General features: G+C 52.9%; 1 protein-coding gene across 19 annotated transcripts in view; it reads left to right on the top strand.

Moving 5' to 3' along the window:
* Positions 1 to 18730, top strand: part of PTPRE (protein tyrosine phosphatase receptor type E) — a 171706-nt gene that overhangs the window by 146009 nt on the left and 6967 nt on the right. For 10 of the 19 annotated variants that reach the window (XM_070565541.1, XM_070565846.1, XM_070565756.1 and 7 more), the window contains 11 exons: positions 35 to 71; positions 2020 to 2117; positions 5558 to 5677; positions 6955 to 7118; positions 11280 to 11415; positions 11656 to 11805; positions 12148 to 12241; positions 13351 to 13427; positions 14271 to 14405; positions 17082 to 17207; positions 18143 to 18309. In XM_070565541.1, coding sequence (XP_070421642.1) covers positions 35 to 71; positions 2020 to 2117; positions 5558 to 5677; positions 6955 to 7118; positions 11280 to 11415; positions 11656 to 11805; positions 12148 to 12241; positions 13351 to 13427; positions 14271 to 14405; positions 17082 to 17207; positions 18143 to 18309 — 1304 coding nt within the window. The remainder of the gene's footprint in view (positions 1 to 34; positions 72 to 2019; positions 2118 to 5557; positions 5678 to 6954; positions 7119 to 11279; positions 11416 to 11655; positions 11806 to 12147; positions 12242 to 13350; positions 13428 to 14270; positions 14406 to 17081; positions 17208 to 18142; positions 18310 to 18730) is intronic. The other 9 variants (XM_070565995.1, XM_070566044.1, XM_070566024.1 and 6 more) reach the window with 1 other exon arrangement.

The raw sequence follows: 18730 nt of genomic DNA, 5'->3' as shown, positions 1-18730 counted from the left end.
CTGAAAAATTATAAATCTGATTTTATTTTTCCAGGGTTACAAAGAGAAGAATAAATTCATAGCGGCTCAGGGTAAGGTTTTTATTAAGTTACTTTCAGAACATAGTTTTGGTAGAATGACGCGATGGCTGTTTCCTTGTCTGATAGCAGCGATGCAGCGGATTTCTTTCAGCTTTCTGTGTGTGTGTCCTGCTACATTCACTTAGCCTCATCACAGTATATCCAGCCTTCCCCACAGCCCATGGGATGCAAACATGTCCTGAATCTCACAGAGCCTTGGGAGAGGTTGTCTCATTGACCAGGGGCAGCACCTCTCCTAGAGCTGGGGAGGAAAGCAAATCTCCGGCCCCACCCCAGATGTGCCGTATCAGAATTAGCAGTTTAGCGAGCATTCCCGGGTCATTTTGCACATTAGAGCTTTGGGAAGCAGCGTAGTGTGAGATGGTGAACCTCATCCTACGAACACGGCTTCAAAAGAGCAGAAGAGTTGGAACCCCTGAGAGTATCTTTCCCCTCCTGTGGTCGTGGCAGACAGACAGTAGCGTGTGGGGCGTCTGTCGTATACAAGCGTAGGTGTAAGAGACATGTTGGATTTGCATGCACAGCTTGTGTACGTGTAGACAGAGAAACAGACGCATAATCATTTCCACACCGGCATGATTCAAACTCAAGGCACCCGTAGTCCAACAGTTGGCCATTCCAGAGGGTTGCCACTTGCATTAGATAACCCCGAATTTCTCCCAGCTACTGAGCTCCACGTGCTTCCCAAGTTGTTGGTATTTTGGGGGGAGGGGAAGTGAGTAGCTTTTCAGATGCGGCCATAACCATGAGGATGCTCTAGACATGAAAGCATGCCCTTAACCTTGCATATAATCACCTCGTGTTTTTGAGTACCTTCAATCCAGCGTATCATCCATCACCCAGAGGCTGTCATCCCCAGGACTTGGTGCTGGGGCACTCAGGCATCAGTGGCCCTAAAACTAGGTTTCCCAGACTTCCTCACTCTTAGGCAAGAGTCTCCAGAGCAATGAGTCCTAAAATTCAGTGTACATCAAAATCACCTGGGAGCTTGTTAAAAATGCAGATTCCCTGAGTGATAGGGAGATGCACATACACGTGCACCCAGTACATCAGGAATGAACTGTAAATGTCAGAAAACCTGACAAACATTAGCTGACACAAATAGAAGCATCTTTTTCTCTCTTGTAAGCAGACATCCAGAGGAAAGCACCCCAGGGCTCGGGCAGCAGCTCAAGGGAGAGGGACCTCTTTATCTTTCTGTTCCACCCTCCTTAGCATGTTGCTGTCATCCTCAGGGCCACAAAATGGCTGCTGCACCTCCAGGCACTGTGTCTGTATTCAGGCAGCAAGGAGAGCAAAGGGCAGAGGAATTTCTTCCAGGGACACTTTATCTTTTGTTCAGATCCCCTCCCCAGGGACCTTAGCCCACATCTCACTGGACAGCAAGGAACTATCACTATCTATCTGCAAGGGCAGCTGAGAGACAGACCGTTACAGAGGGAAGGGGGTTAGATGTGGAGGGGGAGGCGGTCAGCCTGCACTCGGTGCCTGTCTGTCACACACACAGGCACAGACACACATGTCCATTCTGATTCAGCAGTTCTGGAGCGGGGTCATATTCTGAGGCTTTCCCAAGCCCCTGAGTGACCAGAGACCACTCTGACACACAGCTTTAGACCCGGCTCCCATCCAAACACCCCTTTATTGCCTGTGAATATAATCGCCCGACTGGGTCCAGTTCTTTATCTCCAGAGGATTTCCCAGCTGCAGCAGGGGAGCGGGACTGTGGCAGGATGGGATGAGGAGGCTGGCGACCTGCTGGTCCCCCCCAGCCCTCTCAATTCTGGAATTCTATGGGGCATGAAATAGGCCAACCAGCCCTTTCATGCCTCCAAGAAGTTGGGGAGCAGCCGTCCCACAGCCCGAAGTCCGGGGTGACAGGGGCTGGGACCCGCAGTGACTCCCTGTGTCTAACTTTGGGAACATCCTCTGCTTACAGGCCCTAAACAGGAAACGGTTAATGACTTCTGGAGAATGATCTGGGAGCAGAAGTCTGCGACCATCGTCATGTTGACAAACCTGAAAGAAAGGAAAGAGGTGAGCCCAGCCTGACTCACTGAGGCCTTGCCTCTAGCTGCCACGGCTCGCTGGGGGCGTGCTCACCACTTCCTTTTCCTGTTTCTCTCCCTCTTGTCACTGCAGAAGGAGAAACTAACCCTCGGTAGCTCACAGCATTTTTATTGTGAGATAAATTCCCTGTGTTGCGCATGTCTCGCTCTTCCAGGCTGTGACACAAAAGTGATGCAAGTGCTTCCTCTTTTCAGCCAAGGGTCATCTCTGGCCAGCCCATCAGCCCCCTTTGTGGTGGGAACCATGGACTTCAGAATTTAGGTTTTGTATTTAGTATATGTTGGGCCTATAACATGGTGGGCCTCAGACTGTAAGTAAAAATGATTTCCTGCTTGTTGTCCAGACTAGAGAAACGCATTTGAAAAACAAGGTGTCTTGAAAGACCGTTGCACGGTCATCCCAATTCAGTTAATTAGCTGTTTCTAATTCAGAAAGCAATACTTGTACATTATAAGAACTTGAAACCTCTATAAAGAAGAAAGTTAAGCGGCTTCATTTTCTAACTGTGACCAGTACTCAGGAGCATCTGCTCTCCCGGACAGGCACTGCCCCAGGTGGGGGTGCACGCAGTGAGCCAGCGGGCCAGCCCCACCTCCTGCCGTTTCTAGTGCACAGTGAGGGGCAGGCGCCAAACCCAAAGCAGAGAAATGTAGACTGTATCAGGAGGTAACATAGAAAGTAACGGAGAGGAACAGAGACAGCGGTGGTCCAGGAGGGGCATGCCAGAGGGCCCAGCGGGCTAAGGCCTGGTGTGTGCCTGGCACGGGGCTCAGCTCGGCATGCGGAGATGCAGAGGTATTTCCATGCCTTCCAGTCATCCACGTTTTAGCTGAAGGGACACAGAGCCTATGGAATAAACTGGGACACGGTGTGACTGCAGTTCTGGAGGTGTGGGGGAGGGCAGCCCCCTGGGAGAGGACAGGGGTGGGAGTGCTTGTTTAGAGGGTGATGGTGGTGCTGCCTCTTAAAGACCAGAAGGAATGTTACTAAACGCAGCCAGAAAGAACATGGGGGCAGAATGACCAGAAGTGCTTTGTGGAGAGGGGACCTGGCTCCCATGGGGGCTGTGGGGGCTGGGAAGTGGGGGACCCTTGAAGGGTTTTCCAGCAGTAAGCAGGGCCCTGTGTCCTAGGAAGTGAGCTCACTCTCCAGAAGGAAGAAGAATTGGGAGCTGGAGGTAGACTCGCCAGAGGTGGGGAGACTCTTCTCTCGTGTTCTAGCGTGAGGGCCAGAACAAAAGTGGTGGCCAGCAGGCCAAGAAGAAGGCTGGGCCTGGTAGGAGATGTCTGTCCTGTTGGTCCCTGCCTGGGGCCTGCCGGTGCTGGCACCAGGCTAGGTAACAGAGGTGCTGCTCTCTGCCTCTGCACCCCGCTGCCACTCGCTGGTGTGGGATACTGGCCTGCCCCGGGGAAGCCCAGGCCGCGTGCCTAGAACTTGGGGGAGGGCCCACCCCGCCCTTTGAGGGCAGGGGAAGTAACAGGCTGTGGGGAGCTCAGCTGGGGTGCGAGGTGGGAGGCCGGGACCGCAGGCGGGGCAGGTCATGAAGGGCCCTCGTCCCCCAGTGGTGCCACCTTCACTAATTTGTTCCACGCTGAAAAGCACAGGAAAAAACCTCCAACCACCATTTCCGGTGAGGGATGGGAGGGAGGTTTTTGTTTTGTTTTCCAGGCAGTTGGGACAGGGCTGGGGAGGGCCTCGCTTCTCTGCGTGATCCTGCCCTGGCTGTCCTCTCTCACTGGAAAGAGTGACAGGAGGGGGCAGGGGATTCCCAGCAGGAACACTTAACCCTTCCTTTGCTGGAGGGGCCGTGGAGGAGGGGCTGTGGCAGGACCTAGCCCCCAAAGGGGAGGCAGATGCCTCGCCAGTGGCCGAGGGTCCCCTGGCACCGACAGCCCACTGGGACTGGCCTCTCAGGGGTCTTGTTTACAAACATGAGACCAGAGCAGAAGCCACAGCCTCGGGCCCAGAACGCCCCCATCTTCCTCTTCAGTTAGTCTGTTGCCACGTTACGTGACATTTTCTCTCTGATCAGTCTCTGAAGCCTCCTACTGGATTTTTCCATTTCTGTGACTCAGAGCTGGCCTGCTTCTGTATCTGGATTTTCACCATTTCAGATGAAATCATTTCTCAATAGAGTTCCCTTTTTCTTGATTGCTTCTACTTCTGTTGTGGTCTCCTTGGCTTCAACATCCTGCCCAAGGTTGTGAAAGGCAGCTGCTCCGGCATCTCATGATCTGACATGGAGGGAGGGGACGGTGTCTGCTGTGCAGACGAGAAGCCCAGGGCTGTGAACACAGCCAACAACACCAAGCCCTGTGGGGCCTCAGAAACAGCTCTCGGGTCCCAAGTGAGAGTCTTTTAAGGCAGGAATCTTGGGAGGGTCTTGAAGGTCCCCAGGAGGCCAAGACTGGCCCAAACCAGGATCTTTAGGAGTTTGCTTCTCCTCTGGGTGCTTCAGAGACACCCAGAGCCAGGATGTAGGAGGGGAAGTTGTCCTGTGAAAGTTGTCCTGTGGGTGTCATAACACGAGTGCTGGGCTCTGATAAACACCCAGCTGCCTTTTGTTTTATGAGGTTGTTGATCCTGTGACTAACCCCGTGGCTCTGCCACTCGTGGCAGCTTCCAGGATGAACTGTGGGATGTCTGGAAGGCTGTGGGCTCGCAGGGCCTCTTCTGAGGCACGTTGAGCAGGCCTCCTCCCTGGTCAATGGTCCTCGTGCATTCACGTACTCCGTGCTCAGGGAGGACCTACTATGGGTTAGGCGCAGTGGTGCCCCCGTCCTCACCCTCAGGGAGCTTGTGTAGGGGCCATTTGTAGTTTGAAGGGAGGGAAGGGAAAGAAATCAGCCTCTTGGTAACACTGCGCCCATCCTCTGCATCAGCTTCATTCTTGTTGGAGAAAAGGAAGAGCATTAAGTTGACCCAAGTTCATTACTCTTCATCAGTGGACTAGAGTGATACAAAATAAGTTTGTCCTTAGTGAGCTGGGCAGAAAAACCCAGGCAGCTGAATCCAATGGGAAGTGTTTGGGGAACACACAGTCCTCAGGGCCTTGGTGTGAGCCCTGCCCCAGCCCGAGGGCCGCTGTAGTCAGGTTCCCGGCTCTGGAAGGAACGGGCTCAGCAAGATGGTTCAATAAATACGTGGGGTTCGTAAATGGATGAATAAATGAGCCATCACTGCTGTTGAAATCAGAGAGGGTTCTGGTTACAGTCTCAGGGCTGCCCTTAACCAGCCGTGTGGCCTCAGTTTCCCCATGTGTAAGATGGAAAACATACTGTCCCACTTCCGAGAACTGTTTAACTCAAACCTGGTGAGTGTGAAGCCTTGTCAATGGCGGGGACGGGGTGATGAGGCGATGAAAGGCACCCACAGAGCTGTTGAATCTGTTAAATTATTCCCTGTAGGAGAAGTGCTATCAGTACTGGCCGGACCAGGGCTGCTGGACCTACGGCAACATCCGGGTGTGTGTGGAGGACTGCGTGATTCTGGTGGACTACACCATCCGCAAGTTCTGCATCCAATCAGTAAGCATTTTAAGTTCCTGACTTTCTGGGATGGCACTTCGTCGAGAGTGCAGTGTCGAGAGTAAACGCACGTCTGCATTTTCTAACGTGAAGAGGCTCGCCCTCCAGCATTGCAGTGGCTCTCGCTGAGTGGGAGCTGAGGCTGGAGGACGTGCCAGACGGGCACAGGAGCAGGCATTAGTGGGCCGAGGACGTGGGCCTACAGAGGTGGACCAGACACAGGGGCACATGAGTCTTCAGACAGTGCTGGACGCTCCTGGCTCCCAGGGACTATTCTTGGGGGAGGAAGTCGAGTCAGTTGGAGGGGTAAGGGGTGGGGAGGTCCCCACTTAGTAGCACATTATCATTTCACACACTGGACTAGTGAAGTGGGGTTTTTTTTAACAGTTTCGAAATTATATCGGAAGCTCCTCATTTTTCACACTTATTTCCTGCTAGTTGCCCCCTCCAAAAGGATTTGTCAGTCTTCAATAAAGATGCCTGTATACAAGGCAGATGAAATAGAGATTTAAGAGATAAAAAAAAAAAAAAACCTAGAAAAAACAGAAAGTCATGTTATCAGGAATCAAAGGTAGAATGATGAGCGTGGTTAGATCACAAAATATGAGTCTGAGGTTCCTAGAAGCCACAGTGAAAAAGTGAAGATGAGCGTTATCAGTCTTAGTGTCCCCTCTTGCCTCCTTCCCAGACACGTGCCCACGCACGTGCACACACACACACTTCCAAATACACCGTATAACCTTCCATGGTCTGGGGCAGAGGACCAAACTCATGGGCTCTCGGTGATGAAAGCTGAGTGAAGCTTTGAGGGAGGGTCAGGGGAGGGTCTCTTACAGGTCGGCCAACCACATCATCTTTTTCCCCCAAATTAAGACACTTTTGGGAGTGAAAGCATGTGCTGTTGGTAATTAGGTAGGACCACAGGCATAAAGTGGGACCATCAAGGCAAACTGGGATGTGGCCACCCTACTTACCACTGGGGTCCATGAGCCCTGGGGCTGGCTTTAAGGATGTGTCTGGCTGCCCGGAACCTGCCCCACCTGATCCTGGGACGAGTGCCCGGGGGCCCTGCTCTGCTGACCCTCCTGGCAGCTGTGGTGCTGTGTCTGGCTCAGGGCATCCTGCCCTCACAGGCCCCTCCCTGCCAGAGTACTCACAGCTGCCCATGGCCTAGATGGTGGAGGGGGACCCCAAGCAAGCATCCTCAGAATGTGATGTTGGGGGGAGGAGGCGGTGGGGCCGTGCCGTCCCACTCACGTCTCCCCGCATGCCCTCAGCAGCTCCCAGACGGCTGCAAAGCCCCTAGGCTCGTCTCCCAACTGCACTTCACCAGCTGGCCCGACTTCGGAGTGCCTTTCACCCCCATTGGGATGCTGAAGTTCCTGAAAAAGGTGAAGACACTCAACCCAGCACATGCTGGGCCCGTGGTGGTGCACTGCAGGTATGTCCGGGCTGGGGCCACAGGGCAGGGCCCTCCAGGGAGGACTTGGCCCCTGGTGGGAAAATGACCAGTAGACCAATATGTCGGGGTTGGCAGAGGGGCAGACAGGGTGAGGTGACGGCACCCCGCCCACTGTGAACACAAGCCCACAGTTACTAGGTGGCAGCTCAGAGAACCCACAGGGTGAGAGCTGGAGGGACATCCAGCCCATTCTGTGGGAGCAGAGCTCTTTCTTCAGTGGCAGCTGAGGGAGACCCTAATAGCCAAAGCAGACAAGAGAGAAGACCGGGTAGATGGTGGAGGTGGGGCTCTAGGCGGGTCCACATGTCCTCCCCTCCACTGCCCCTGGGGACCCCCCCAAGTCACCTCCGGGAAAAGATGGACACCATGCTTCTACAGGGAGCCCCTAAGTCTTTATTCAAGAGGGGCTGGGGGCCGCACCCCTGGCACAGCAAATAGCAGCCCCACACAGAGCCATCGGGGCAGGGAGCCCTGGAGGCCTGGGTCCGCGGCCCAGGCTGCCCCTGGCCACTGCAGTGTCACCTCTCAGCTGCGGTTTCCTGGTCTGTAATGGGACGGACAGCCTCGGAGGGCCTGGGGCTCGCATCTAGGGGGCCTTCCCATGATAGAAAGGACTGCACCCACGTAAGCCCCCACCACTGTGATTATTCCTTAGGTTGTGGAAAAGCAGGTTCTGAAAACGATCACTTTTACCAGAACATATCTCCCCCTACCTGTGCACGCCCTGGTGTCAACCGGAGGGTTGTTTTCACGTTGAGAATTATTTGCTCCGGGCTCTCTGAGCCGTAGAGACAGGGCACATTAACCCCCTCTGTGGCTCATGTCTAAATGCCCAGTTTGGCTTCTGCGAAATCGTGTACCTGAAAAGGCCTTGGACTTCAGCTTGGTTGACTGGCTTGTGCACGTTTTGTTTTTTAAGACAAAGACACAGAGACCAGGAGGGTCCCCTTGCTGAACTCCCTGTCCTCCTGCAGATGCATGGTTAGAACCCAAAAACGCTGGCTGGGACCTTTCTCCACCCCTAGCCCAGACCCTTTTCCTCAGTGGCTTCTGCTGTGTCTCTAGTTGCAGAGGCAGGGAGGTTTGGGGGTGAAAGTGGGGGAGGCCCCTGGCATCCTGGCCAGGGATGGGATCCTGGATCTGCCCCTTGGGAGCTGGGAGATGCTGGAGTAACTACGCATGAAGTGAGTGAGGTCTGTAAGATGACTCTTCCGGGGCCTGCACACTCCTCCCAGCAGCTGCATTGGAACCGGCTGGGGTTGGGGCTTCACCCCGCCCACAGGTCTTGCTGGCAGCTCATGTTCTTGCTCAGACTTTATGAAAGCCAGCGTGTCCGAGTTGCTTCTGCTGAACACCTGTGTGGCAGATTCAAAGCACTTGTGTCACTGTGCGCAGGTGTCTTTTGTCCCTGGCGGTGCCAAGATGCTCAGAACAAACCCATCTGTACAGCTGGAAACTCAGTATCTAATCAAAGTGCCACCCCAGTGAGCAGGGCCTCCCTCAAGAGGCGGGAGGCGGACACAACCCTGCACAGAAGTGCCTGGCAGGCCTGAGTCCATGCACAGGGATTTCCATCAGACCCCTCAAAGATCGGGTCCTGCGGTAGCTGAGATGGTGGAGACGTCCCTGGGTAGCATGTTATCAGGGTGCAGAGTCGGAACTGCCCTCAGCGGGAGGAGTTACTGGCAGGGGAGCTGCGTGTTCAGTTCCTGTCGGCTTTGCAAGTCCCTCACAGCCCCGCCTGTCCCTGCCTCAGGCCCCTGCCATGGGCAGCTGGCTCAGCTCTGGATGGCAGAGACAAAGGGGCGGCCACTGTGTGGGTCAGGGGGCTGCAGGGAGCGGGTTCAGCTCTGTTCTGATCCCTCCAGATCTGTGGTGCATGTGAAATCTTAGTGAATGGCCACTGTCTCTCCTCCTGCCTACCCCCTCCTTACCAGAGGTGCCCGCGGCAGGTGCGCTGGCCATTCATCCTTTTTCATCCTTGGCTCCCTCCGTGGCCATGAAGCTCAGCCTTTCCCACTGAACACAAAAGCTGCCTCTCGGTGGTAATGTTTTTCTTCAGAGCTGCTCCTGCAGCTCCTGGGTTCTCCTTCCTTCTTTTATCTTCTGTCTGCCACCAGGTTTTTATGTATGGGAAATGGAAGGAGTGGTACCCTCCCTCGCAGGCTTCCCAAAGCCCTTCTCTCCTGGGTGTGCATTCCCCACCCAGCTGAGCTCCCTTGAGACGCCCGGGCCCCCTGTGGGCAGGTGCATGGTTCTGGGCACTGCCTGATGGCGGGTCACGTGGTGACAGGAATTCCCACCAGGAGTCCAGGCCAGCCAAAGCCACCCAGGATTAGGGAGAAGGTTCATGTGGGCTGAGCCCCTGAAGACTGGGGGTGGGGCTGACTTGACCCCCTCACCCCTCCACGTTCATCCTCACAGGATCTCCACAGCTCAAGGACAAGTACGGCCTAGGAGCCTTGGCTTTGTGATTTCCATCCCTGCTGCCACACTCGCCCTCCACTTCTGATTCCCAATCACTTAAAAAGAGCCTGCAGTGTACACCATGACGTCCCTGTAAAAACAGCAGGGTGGGGTTTCTCTCTGCAGCTCTGAGCCCCCGTACCAGCACCCAGCAGCCAGCAGGAAAGGCCACCTGGCCTTGGACTTCTCATGGCGGAACCAACAGGCTCCCTTCCCCACCCCCCGACCCCCCACCAAGGGCCGCCTCTCAGGCCCTCTCCCACATGCCCTTGGGCCAGGAGGATAAAGGGGTCCCTGAGCAGCTCCTGGGCTCCCACAGCCTTCCAGCTGGTTGTGTTCTAGCTGCCTTCACAGGCCTGTGGGGTGGGCGTCCTCCCTGGCTCTGCCCTGAGGATTTTCTCCAAGTCATAGCGTGAAGAACCAAGACTCCTCAAAGGGCCTCCCATGTGTCACCAGCTCTCCCCAGGGGAGGGATGACAGGGGAGTCCACCCCAGGGGAACGGTCTTCACTGTCTGTCCTCACACCGCTTGGAGCCTCGCTGGGAAGAACGGTACCACCCTCCCCCCCCAAAAGGGGAAACTGGGGGGACTTCATTCATTAAGTTGTGAGCCTTTTTGTTAAAAAGATCACTTCCTTTTTTTAAAAGAGGCCCATGCTGGTGGCATGGTGGTTAAGTTCGTGCACTCTGCTTCGGTGGCCTGGGGTTCACTGGTTTGGATCCCAGGCGTGGACCTACCCACTGCTCATCAAGCCATGCTGTGGCAGGTGTCCCACATATAAAGTAGAGGAAGATGGGCAGAGATGTTAGCTCAGGACCAATCTTCCTCAAAGAAAAAATTAAAGGTTCATGCTTCAGGGGCTGGAAGGAGGAAGCTCAGTTCAGCCAACCGGACCGGACTGCCCTCCGTGCTTCCCCAACTGTGTCTTTTAGATGCTGTGCCTATGAGTTTGGGCCGTGAGGGGTTAATACGTTCAGCGAATGTTTGCTGAGCCCATCTGTGTGCCGCTGGGTCCTGGTGTGGGGGAGACAAATGTGAAGGGCCCGCACTGGCTGGTGGAGACCCAGTTGAGCAGCAGGCGGGGCTGCAGTGTCCTGGAAGCCCCGTGGGGCTGCACTGGGAGGAAGGAAACCCAAATCCAGAGTGTCGTCGAGGCCGCTTCCCGAGGGAGGAGACCTCGCAGTGGAGACCTAAGGGCCAGCTGCTTCAGCCAGCTCAGGGGTGAGGTCTGGGACTGCAGAGAGAGCAGCTGGTGCCTCCAGTTCCGCATGACCTTGGGGCAAGGGCCAGCACACCTGGCTGCCGGGCCTCCTTTCTTAGAAAGAATCTGGAAAAGCTACAGTAAGTGTGACATTTTTTAAAAAACCATTACCTATGTGATAACAAGAAGACAATATTTGCTAATAGAGGAAAAACGATCCATACAGTCTCACTCAAAGCTTCTTAGAACAGCTCTTTTTGCAGTGCCTGTTAAGAGTTTCTACGGTTATTAGAGGAGCCACTTGAGATCATTTTTTTAAGACCGCAGTGCCCTCTGGTGGCCTCACTATAGATTTGTCCTTTATTAACCAAGGAAAGTTTGCATTAGGTGATGTGTCCGCATGTTGTCAGGCCCCGTCATTTACTTTGTGGGGGATGTGACTCACGACAGGGCATCTTTGTCTTTCCCCGAAGCGCGGGCGTGGGCCGGACAGGCACCTTCATAGTCATCGATGCCATGATGGACATGATGCACACCGAGCAGAAGGTGGACGTCTTCGAGTTTGTATCAAGAATCCGCAATCAGCGCCCTCAGATGGTTCAAACGGATGTGAGTAACGCCTTCCCCTGGCCCAGCCGCTTGCGCTGGTCTGAGCTTCGCAAAGCAAACCCAGACGCCTCTGCCACCCCGGGACTCTCCCCCAGAGGGTGCTTGCAGGGGGGAGCATCCTCAGTAATGCCAACTGGAAGGTTATGCTTACTGAGGGCCATAAATGGTCATTCTGGATGGCCATTCATCTGACTTCTGTCCCCAAACCGCCTTTCCTTGCCTCCTCTGGGTCCCCTGCAGATGCAGTACACGTTCATTTACCAAGCCTTACTGGAGTACTACCTCTACGGGGACACCGAGCTGGACGTGTCCTCTCTGGAAAAGCACCTGCAGACGCTGCACAGCACCGCCACCCACTTTGACAAGATCGGGCTGGAGGAGGAGTTCAGGGTAAGCGTCCACTGGCTCTAACGGGAGACGGGCGGCCGTTGAAAGGAAGCTGCTTTCGGTTGCTCCCCTCTTGAGGGACCGACCCCAGAGAAAGCAGGGGAGCTGTCCCAGCCTGGGGCTGCGCAGGGAAGAGCTATCAGTGGCTTTCCAAGCTCTGCAGCAGCCCATGCAGGAAATGTGCCGTGCATACATTTCTATTTCCCACAGTTCAGGAAATGTCTGGCGATGGAGACAGACGTTTCCTCGTAGCAGGTGCCCTGACAGCAGTACTGTTAGAAGGCTGAGCCATTGCTCAGGAGGGGCAGCGTTTTAACTGCGTGGTTGCGTCCTTCTTGGCTGCAGAAGCTGACGAACGTCCGGATCATGAAGGAGAACATGAGGACAGGCAACTTGCCCGCAAACATGAAGAAGGCCAGAGTCATCCAGATCATCCCGTGTAAGGCAGACCACAGGAATTCAACCCTCGAGGCAGGGTGGGGTCAGGGCAGTGCCCTTCGGCTCAGTGGCTGAGAATTCATTAACCACCCATGGCTGTAAACCAGAGGTCAAGGGCAGGGCACCCTCTGGGCCCCGGCTAACAGCTCCTGGGGGCTCTGTCTGTCCAGTGTTGGGAAGAGAACATCCACCTGCAGCAACGACTGACCCAGACGGTGCTGTGTGTGTCAGGCGGGCAGGGTGGGACAAGGGCTTAGAGGCGGGAGAGGGAGGACTTCCCGGAACCAGAGAGTGGCGTCAGGCATGACTCAGGGCCTCCTGAATCCGCATCTCATTCAGTCCTCCCCTGCGCTTGAGTGGAGGCACGGCACCCCCTTGACACAGAGCGGGGGCCCTGGCCAGGCCATGCAGCAGGGCCTGAAACGAACCCAGCTGAGCGTTCCAGGAAAAGGTTCCAAGGCAGGCAAGAAATGGGCGGGGTGGAGTTGGGACACTGGGCTGCCCCGAGGTCTTGGGTGAGGGACAGCTGGCCAGCCTGGCAGGGCCACGGAGGAGCAGAGGCAAAAGCAGGCATCTGAGGAACCTCAGAGGGAAGCGGGAGGGCCCCGCCTTCAGGAGAGAGGGAGTGCCTCCTTCCAGACATCTCTCCGAGGACTCCCAGCTTGCCACACGAGCGTGATCGTATACAGACTCGCCTCCGTGGTCACACTGTGTGTAGACAGTGCGTGGGGCTGAGCGAAGCCTTCCTCAGCCTCAGACCCGGGGTGGTTTTGTGGCTGTGATGTCCCAGGCCGGCTACTCCGGGTGCCTGCCTGGCCACACTCCTTTTACTCCTTAAATGCAGCATTTTTAATGCTTATATTTTGGTATGGATTACTGCAATTCATGACAAGTGAAAATGATAACTGGATTATTTTCAGAGGCCTCCTAACAAAACACAACTTCCCTGGGCCACTTTAATTAACCTCTCTTTTGAAGTAAACCATCCAGAGTTGACTTTCCTTGGTGATTTTATTAATAAGTTTTATATTCTGGGAGCTTGCAGTGACAGATTCAAGCTTGCAAGGCGAGACGGTGTTTGTGCTGACTAAAGGAACATGCTCTTTGCAGATGATTTCAACCGCGTGATCCTTTCCATGAAAAGGGGTCAAGAATACACAGACTACATCAACGCGTCCTTCATAGACGTGAGTACGGGGCCCCGGCTGTGCCTTGCGAGGATGCATGGGTCCTTCATCTGTGACCACACAGACTCTTGATTAACTCCTTTTCACAATCACAAAGGACTGACATCCCTCCAGAAATCCAAACCAATGCATGAGGAGAATTACTGGTTTAACAAACAGTAATGGACTTTGGAAATAGAGGATACGGACCCACCGCTAGGTTAATTTGCTGTTTTTTCATTCTGCTTTTAATACATAGTGATTTTTCTTTTACGTCTCTGTGAGGCACCAGTTGTACATTGGTGCCTTCTGTCACGTGGTCTGTGTAACACGTATCGCGCGGACGGTGCGATTCTGTGCTCAGGGCGCAGTCACAGGCCATCTCCGTGTGCGGTGCAGGTAGCTGAAGGGTGGGTGGGAGAGAACGGTGCAGCCCAGTCTGTGCTAGAATTTCTGTTTGCAGATGAGAAAACTGGGCCAAAGGTCACTTGGGCCCAAGTGGAGGAACTGGGCTTTGAACCCACTTCCTGTAACTCTACGCCCAGGCTCTTTGCACCCCAAGGGTGCTAACTTAGCTGAGACACATAGGAACACCATAGAATCAAAGCCACCAGGTGCTTTCTCAGGTGGCCTTGGAATACCTATTCAGAGATGGCTCAGGTGCTGCAGGTGAGATAAAGTGGGCGTCCTTACCTGTCCCTGAGTGTGTGCACCTGTGCATGTGCCAGCTGGGGCTTGGCTCAGGCTGTGGAAGCCTGGAGAATATTTTCCCTGATCTGCCGCAGGCTGTGCTAAACTCACGTGTCCTATAGTGGGACCGGGATGGATGGAAGTCAGACCTTAATCTCTGCTCCCCTTTTGAAGGGCTACCGGCAGAAGGACTATTTCATCGCCACGCAGGGGCCCCTGGCACACACGGTGGAGGACTTCTGGAGGATGGTGTGGGAGTGGAAGTGCCACACGATCGTGATGCTGACGGAGGTCCAGGAGAGAGAGCAGGTCAGCGGCACGCCCAGCTCGGGCCCTCCAGGGTAGTGCGCGCACACTGAGGTCCAGCTGACCTGATGTGACTGCACCCATTCATTGCGAGCGTCTCACCTGCTGTCCTTGGTGAGGCCGGACCATAACCAATGAGGAGGGAGAGAGCTCAGAAATGAAAAAGATTCCGTTTCACCCATTCTTTCCTTTTTGGTCATTCGTTACCACCCATTGGCTTTTGTGCTTAACCTCCATTTTATTTCACCTGCCTTGAGATTCCACCATTTTCTATGTGCCACAGATACAAATTTGATCACAACCTGCTGAAGAAAAACACATTACTCACTTCTTCCAAGACATAAAGACATAGGCATTGATATATGTACCTAATTAATTTTGTCCTAGTTGTACTGAGTTAAATGTTTCCCTTTTTCCAGAGATCCATCCATGGCCTTCGGGTATTGTATTTATTTAATAACATAATAAGTCCTCGTGAACCCACCATCCAACTGGAAAACCAAACTTTTACCAATACTGTACATCGATCTAGGTGCTCCCCAAGATGTAAGCACTGCCCTGAATTTGTGTGTTGATTTCTTTGCATTTTTTAAACAGCTTTATTGACATATAATTCACATACCATACAATTCATCTTTTTAAAGTGTACAATTCAGTTGTCCTTAGTATATTCACAGAGTAGTGCAACATCATCACTATCTAATTCCAAATCATTTTCATCACCCCAAAAAGAAACCCCACACCCACGAGCAATCATTCCCCATTCCTCCCTCCGCCTAGCCCCTGCGACCACTAATCTGCTTTCTGGCTCTGTGGATTTGCCTGTTCCGGACATTTCATGTAAATGGGATCATTCAGCATGACTTTTGTGATTGAGTTCTTTCACTTAGTGTAATGTTTTCAAAGTTTGACCATATTGTAACATGAATAAGTTCTTCATTTTTTTTTGACGAATAATATTCCACTGTATAGACAGACCACACTTTGTTTATCCCCTCATCAGATGGTGGACGTTTGAGTTGTTTCCACTCTCCAGCTGTTATGAATAATGTTATGAACATTCATGTTCAAGTTTTTGCTTGGACGTATGTTTTCATTTCTCTTGGGTAGATACCTAGGAGCGGGATTCCCAGCCCATATCATAACTCTACACTGCAAACTCAAGGCATTTAACATTCTGAGGAACTACCAGGCTCTTTTCCGAAGTGGCTGCCCCATTTTATGCTCCCACTAGCCACGTACAAGGGTTCCAATTTCTGCATCTCCTTGCTGACATGTATTATTATTTGTCTTTTTGATTAAAGCCATCCTAGTGGATCTTTTCTTTGCGTTTTTAAAAACCTTTTTATATCATTAATCAGTGCCTAAAGAAACTCATGTTCAGTTTTGCTTGCTTTTGAACTTCTTATAAAGGGTACCATCACAGTCTCTGCTCTTCTGGGACTTGCTTTTTCCACTCAAAATTATGCTTTTGATACTTTTCTGTGTTGATGCCTGTAGCCGCGCTTCATTCATCATTCTTTCGTTCTGTTCCACTACACAGACTATACATCCTACATCTGCTGACTTGTCCCCCCTCCTGTCAGGGGCATTTGGGTTGATTCCATTCTGTTGTTTTACAAACAGTGCTGATAGTATATTCTCATACATGTCACATGCTGAATGAGGAACAGTGTGTTCCAAAGAGACACAATGCCACAGTGGACAGCGTGTGCAAGTGTGAATTTGCAAGCTAGCTCCGAATTGCTTCCCAGGCTGGTTGTGGTTTCCAAAGTGGACGCTGGCCATGTAAGAGAGATCATTCATCGACACAGCTAGGGTTGCCAGGCGGCCTCATCTTTGTTGACCGAATGGGTATTAATGTCATCGCTGTGGCTTTGATGTGCATGTCTGGTTCCTGTGAGGTCAGCATTACTTCATATATTCAAATATGGCATGTTTCCTCTGTGCAGAGGGCCTGCTCGTGCCTCTCCCTGTTTTTCTTCTTGATTTATAGGGCTCCTTTACATGTTCTTGATACTAATCCCATGTTGGTTTTATGTATTGCAAATATCTTGTAGTAGTTGATGGCCTATCTTCACTCTCTTAATGACATTTGTTGATGAAGTGAAGTTAATTTTACTGTAATCTGATGTTGCGATTTTTAGTGTCATGGTTGGTTAGCTCTTTTGGGGTCTTGTTTAGGAAATCCTTCTGTTCTTTCTTCTCCTAAGGCTTTCACAGTTTTGTTTTTCACTTTAAGTCTTAACCTGTCTAGGATCGTTTCTATTAAGGTTCAAGGCTACCACATACCGTAGTGCTGGTTGTACACTGCCCAACTCCAGGAGGGGCTGGGGCATTCATAATAGCCCTGGTAGGGTGTGAGTTAGGGATCCAGTTCATTTTTCCCATATGGAAAATCAATTTTCCCAGCTCCATCTGTTGAATAATCTCTCCTTTCTCTCATGTCACTTCTGCCCTATATCAGAGTTCCAAATACACATGTGTCTGTCTCTGGACTCTTCATTCTGCTCCCTGGTCAACAGGCATTAATAGACATTCATATTTGTATTCATATGCTGTTTTCTTAGCCAGACAAAATGCATTAAATGGTGTTGGAGCAGTTCTGCATCATATCATCAAAACTTATAGCAAAAAATTATTTATTACAAGACTTAAAATTTTGTTTGATCTCCCAAGGATAAATGCTACCAGTATTGGCCAACAGAGGGCTCAGTGACTCATGGAGAAATAACGATTGAGATCAAGAGCGATACCCTTTCTGAAGCCATCAGCGTGCGAGACTTCCTGGTCACTTTCAGTCAGGTATTGTTGTCTTTCAACTCTTGCAGACAGAATGCACTGCGGCCATCACTTGGAGTCCGCTTGTCATTGTACCAGAATGTCCTGCTCCTGTAGCCTTTTCCAGGGACCACGTTGGTATCAGTGGTCCACGTGGTGAATAGGGAGCCACGTTATCAAGTGGCAGATCTCCTCTAAAATTTGGACCTCCACAGTCACCTGCCTCCTTGCTGGAGCATGAGGATGGTGGGGCAGAGTGGCGAACTCCAAGAGACATCACCACCCATCCCTTCTCAGGAGAAATGATGATGGCCGGGGCAGGAGGAATAAGGGGAATGGATGAAGTCACAGGGGCCTCTCCGGGGCCTTTTCAGAGCCTCCAACCATCCCCCGTCCCCACTGGGTCCTAGGTTCTGCTCCCTGGCAAAGAATGGGAACTCTGTGGGTCAACCATGGGAAAAGGGACTCATCTATGGGACTTGGTTTTGAGTTCAAGATGGTCAGCACAGCAGAAAACCTACTTACCCGAAGACTTGTTCTCCTCCACGCCAGTCGCAGAATGACAAGGGCCTCTAGTTTCAGGCCACTGGCTCATCTTGAGCCTTGAGGGGACATGTGGGGTCCTAACTTCTTAAAGAGATGATCCCCTTCTCTCAAGCAAAGCTGCCGCAGATCCTGTAAAGGGGTCTGGCGGGCCCTATAGGGGGCTCCAAGAGATGTCCTCTGGATGCCTTGCTCCCCACTCAGAGGGACACATTGCTAGCCTTCTGCTTCAGGGTGACCACAACCTGACCAGGACCCTCGGGCCGGCCAGGTAGGGACTCTGCGCGCCACTGAAGGCCCAGGAGGGCTCCAAGCCTTGGCCTGAGTCCCTGGGAGGGCAGGTGGGCCTGGGACCTGTTCCTGGGTAGCGTGGGGGGTGACCAGGCAGCACTGAGACACCCCTCCCTATCTGGCAGCCCATGGCCCGGCAGGAGGAGCAGACCCGAGTGGTGCGCCAGTTCCACTTCCACGGCTGGCCCGAGATCGGGATTCCAGCCGAGGGCAAAGGCATGATCGACCTCATCGCAGCCGTGCAGAAGCAGCAGCAGCAGACAGGCAACCACCCCATCACCGTGCACTGCAGGTGAGCGGCCGCCGGGTGCCCCCTCCTGTGGGCGGACCGTACCCCACACCCAGCCTCGCTGCTCCCAGGTGCTTCATTTCCCTCGACTGTATTTTTTACCTTTTCTTATGCACGTAACTTTACACAAATGCATAAAGGTCATCTTATCATACATGCAGAATGCATTTTGTGGGGAGGAGTTAGGACACGACTCACACACACATTTCTTTGTGCTTTTTAAGTCATCCAAAAAAAACCCCACCAAGCACAGCTCGGACAAACCCACTCCTGCACTTCAAGTTGCTTGTCTTCGTTTTGAAAGTGCTCTGGCTCTGGCTGAGGTGCTCACCCCTCTCCCTGGGTGTGGGCGCAGGGACCAGGCCCCGCTGACCGTGAGCACGGTGGGAGGGCTCTCCAGCTGCTCCTGGACGTCTAGGCAGGG

Source organism: Equus przewalskii, chromosome 1, assembly GCF_037783145.1.
Source record: "Equus przewalskii isolate Varuska chromosome 1, EquPr2, whole genome shotgun sequence".
Taxonomy (NCBI): Eukaryota; Metazoa; Chordata; class Mammalia; order Perissodactyla; family Equidae; genus Equus; species Equus przewalskii.
Note: the sequence above shows the minus strand (reverse complement) of the source record. Positions and strands in the feature narration are given on the sequence as shown.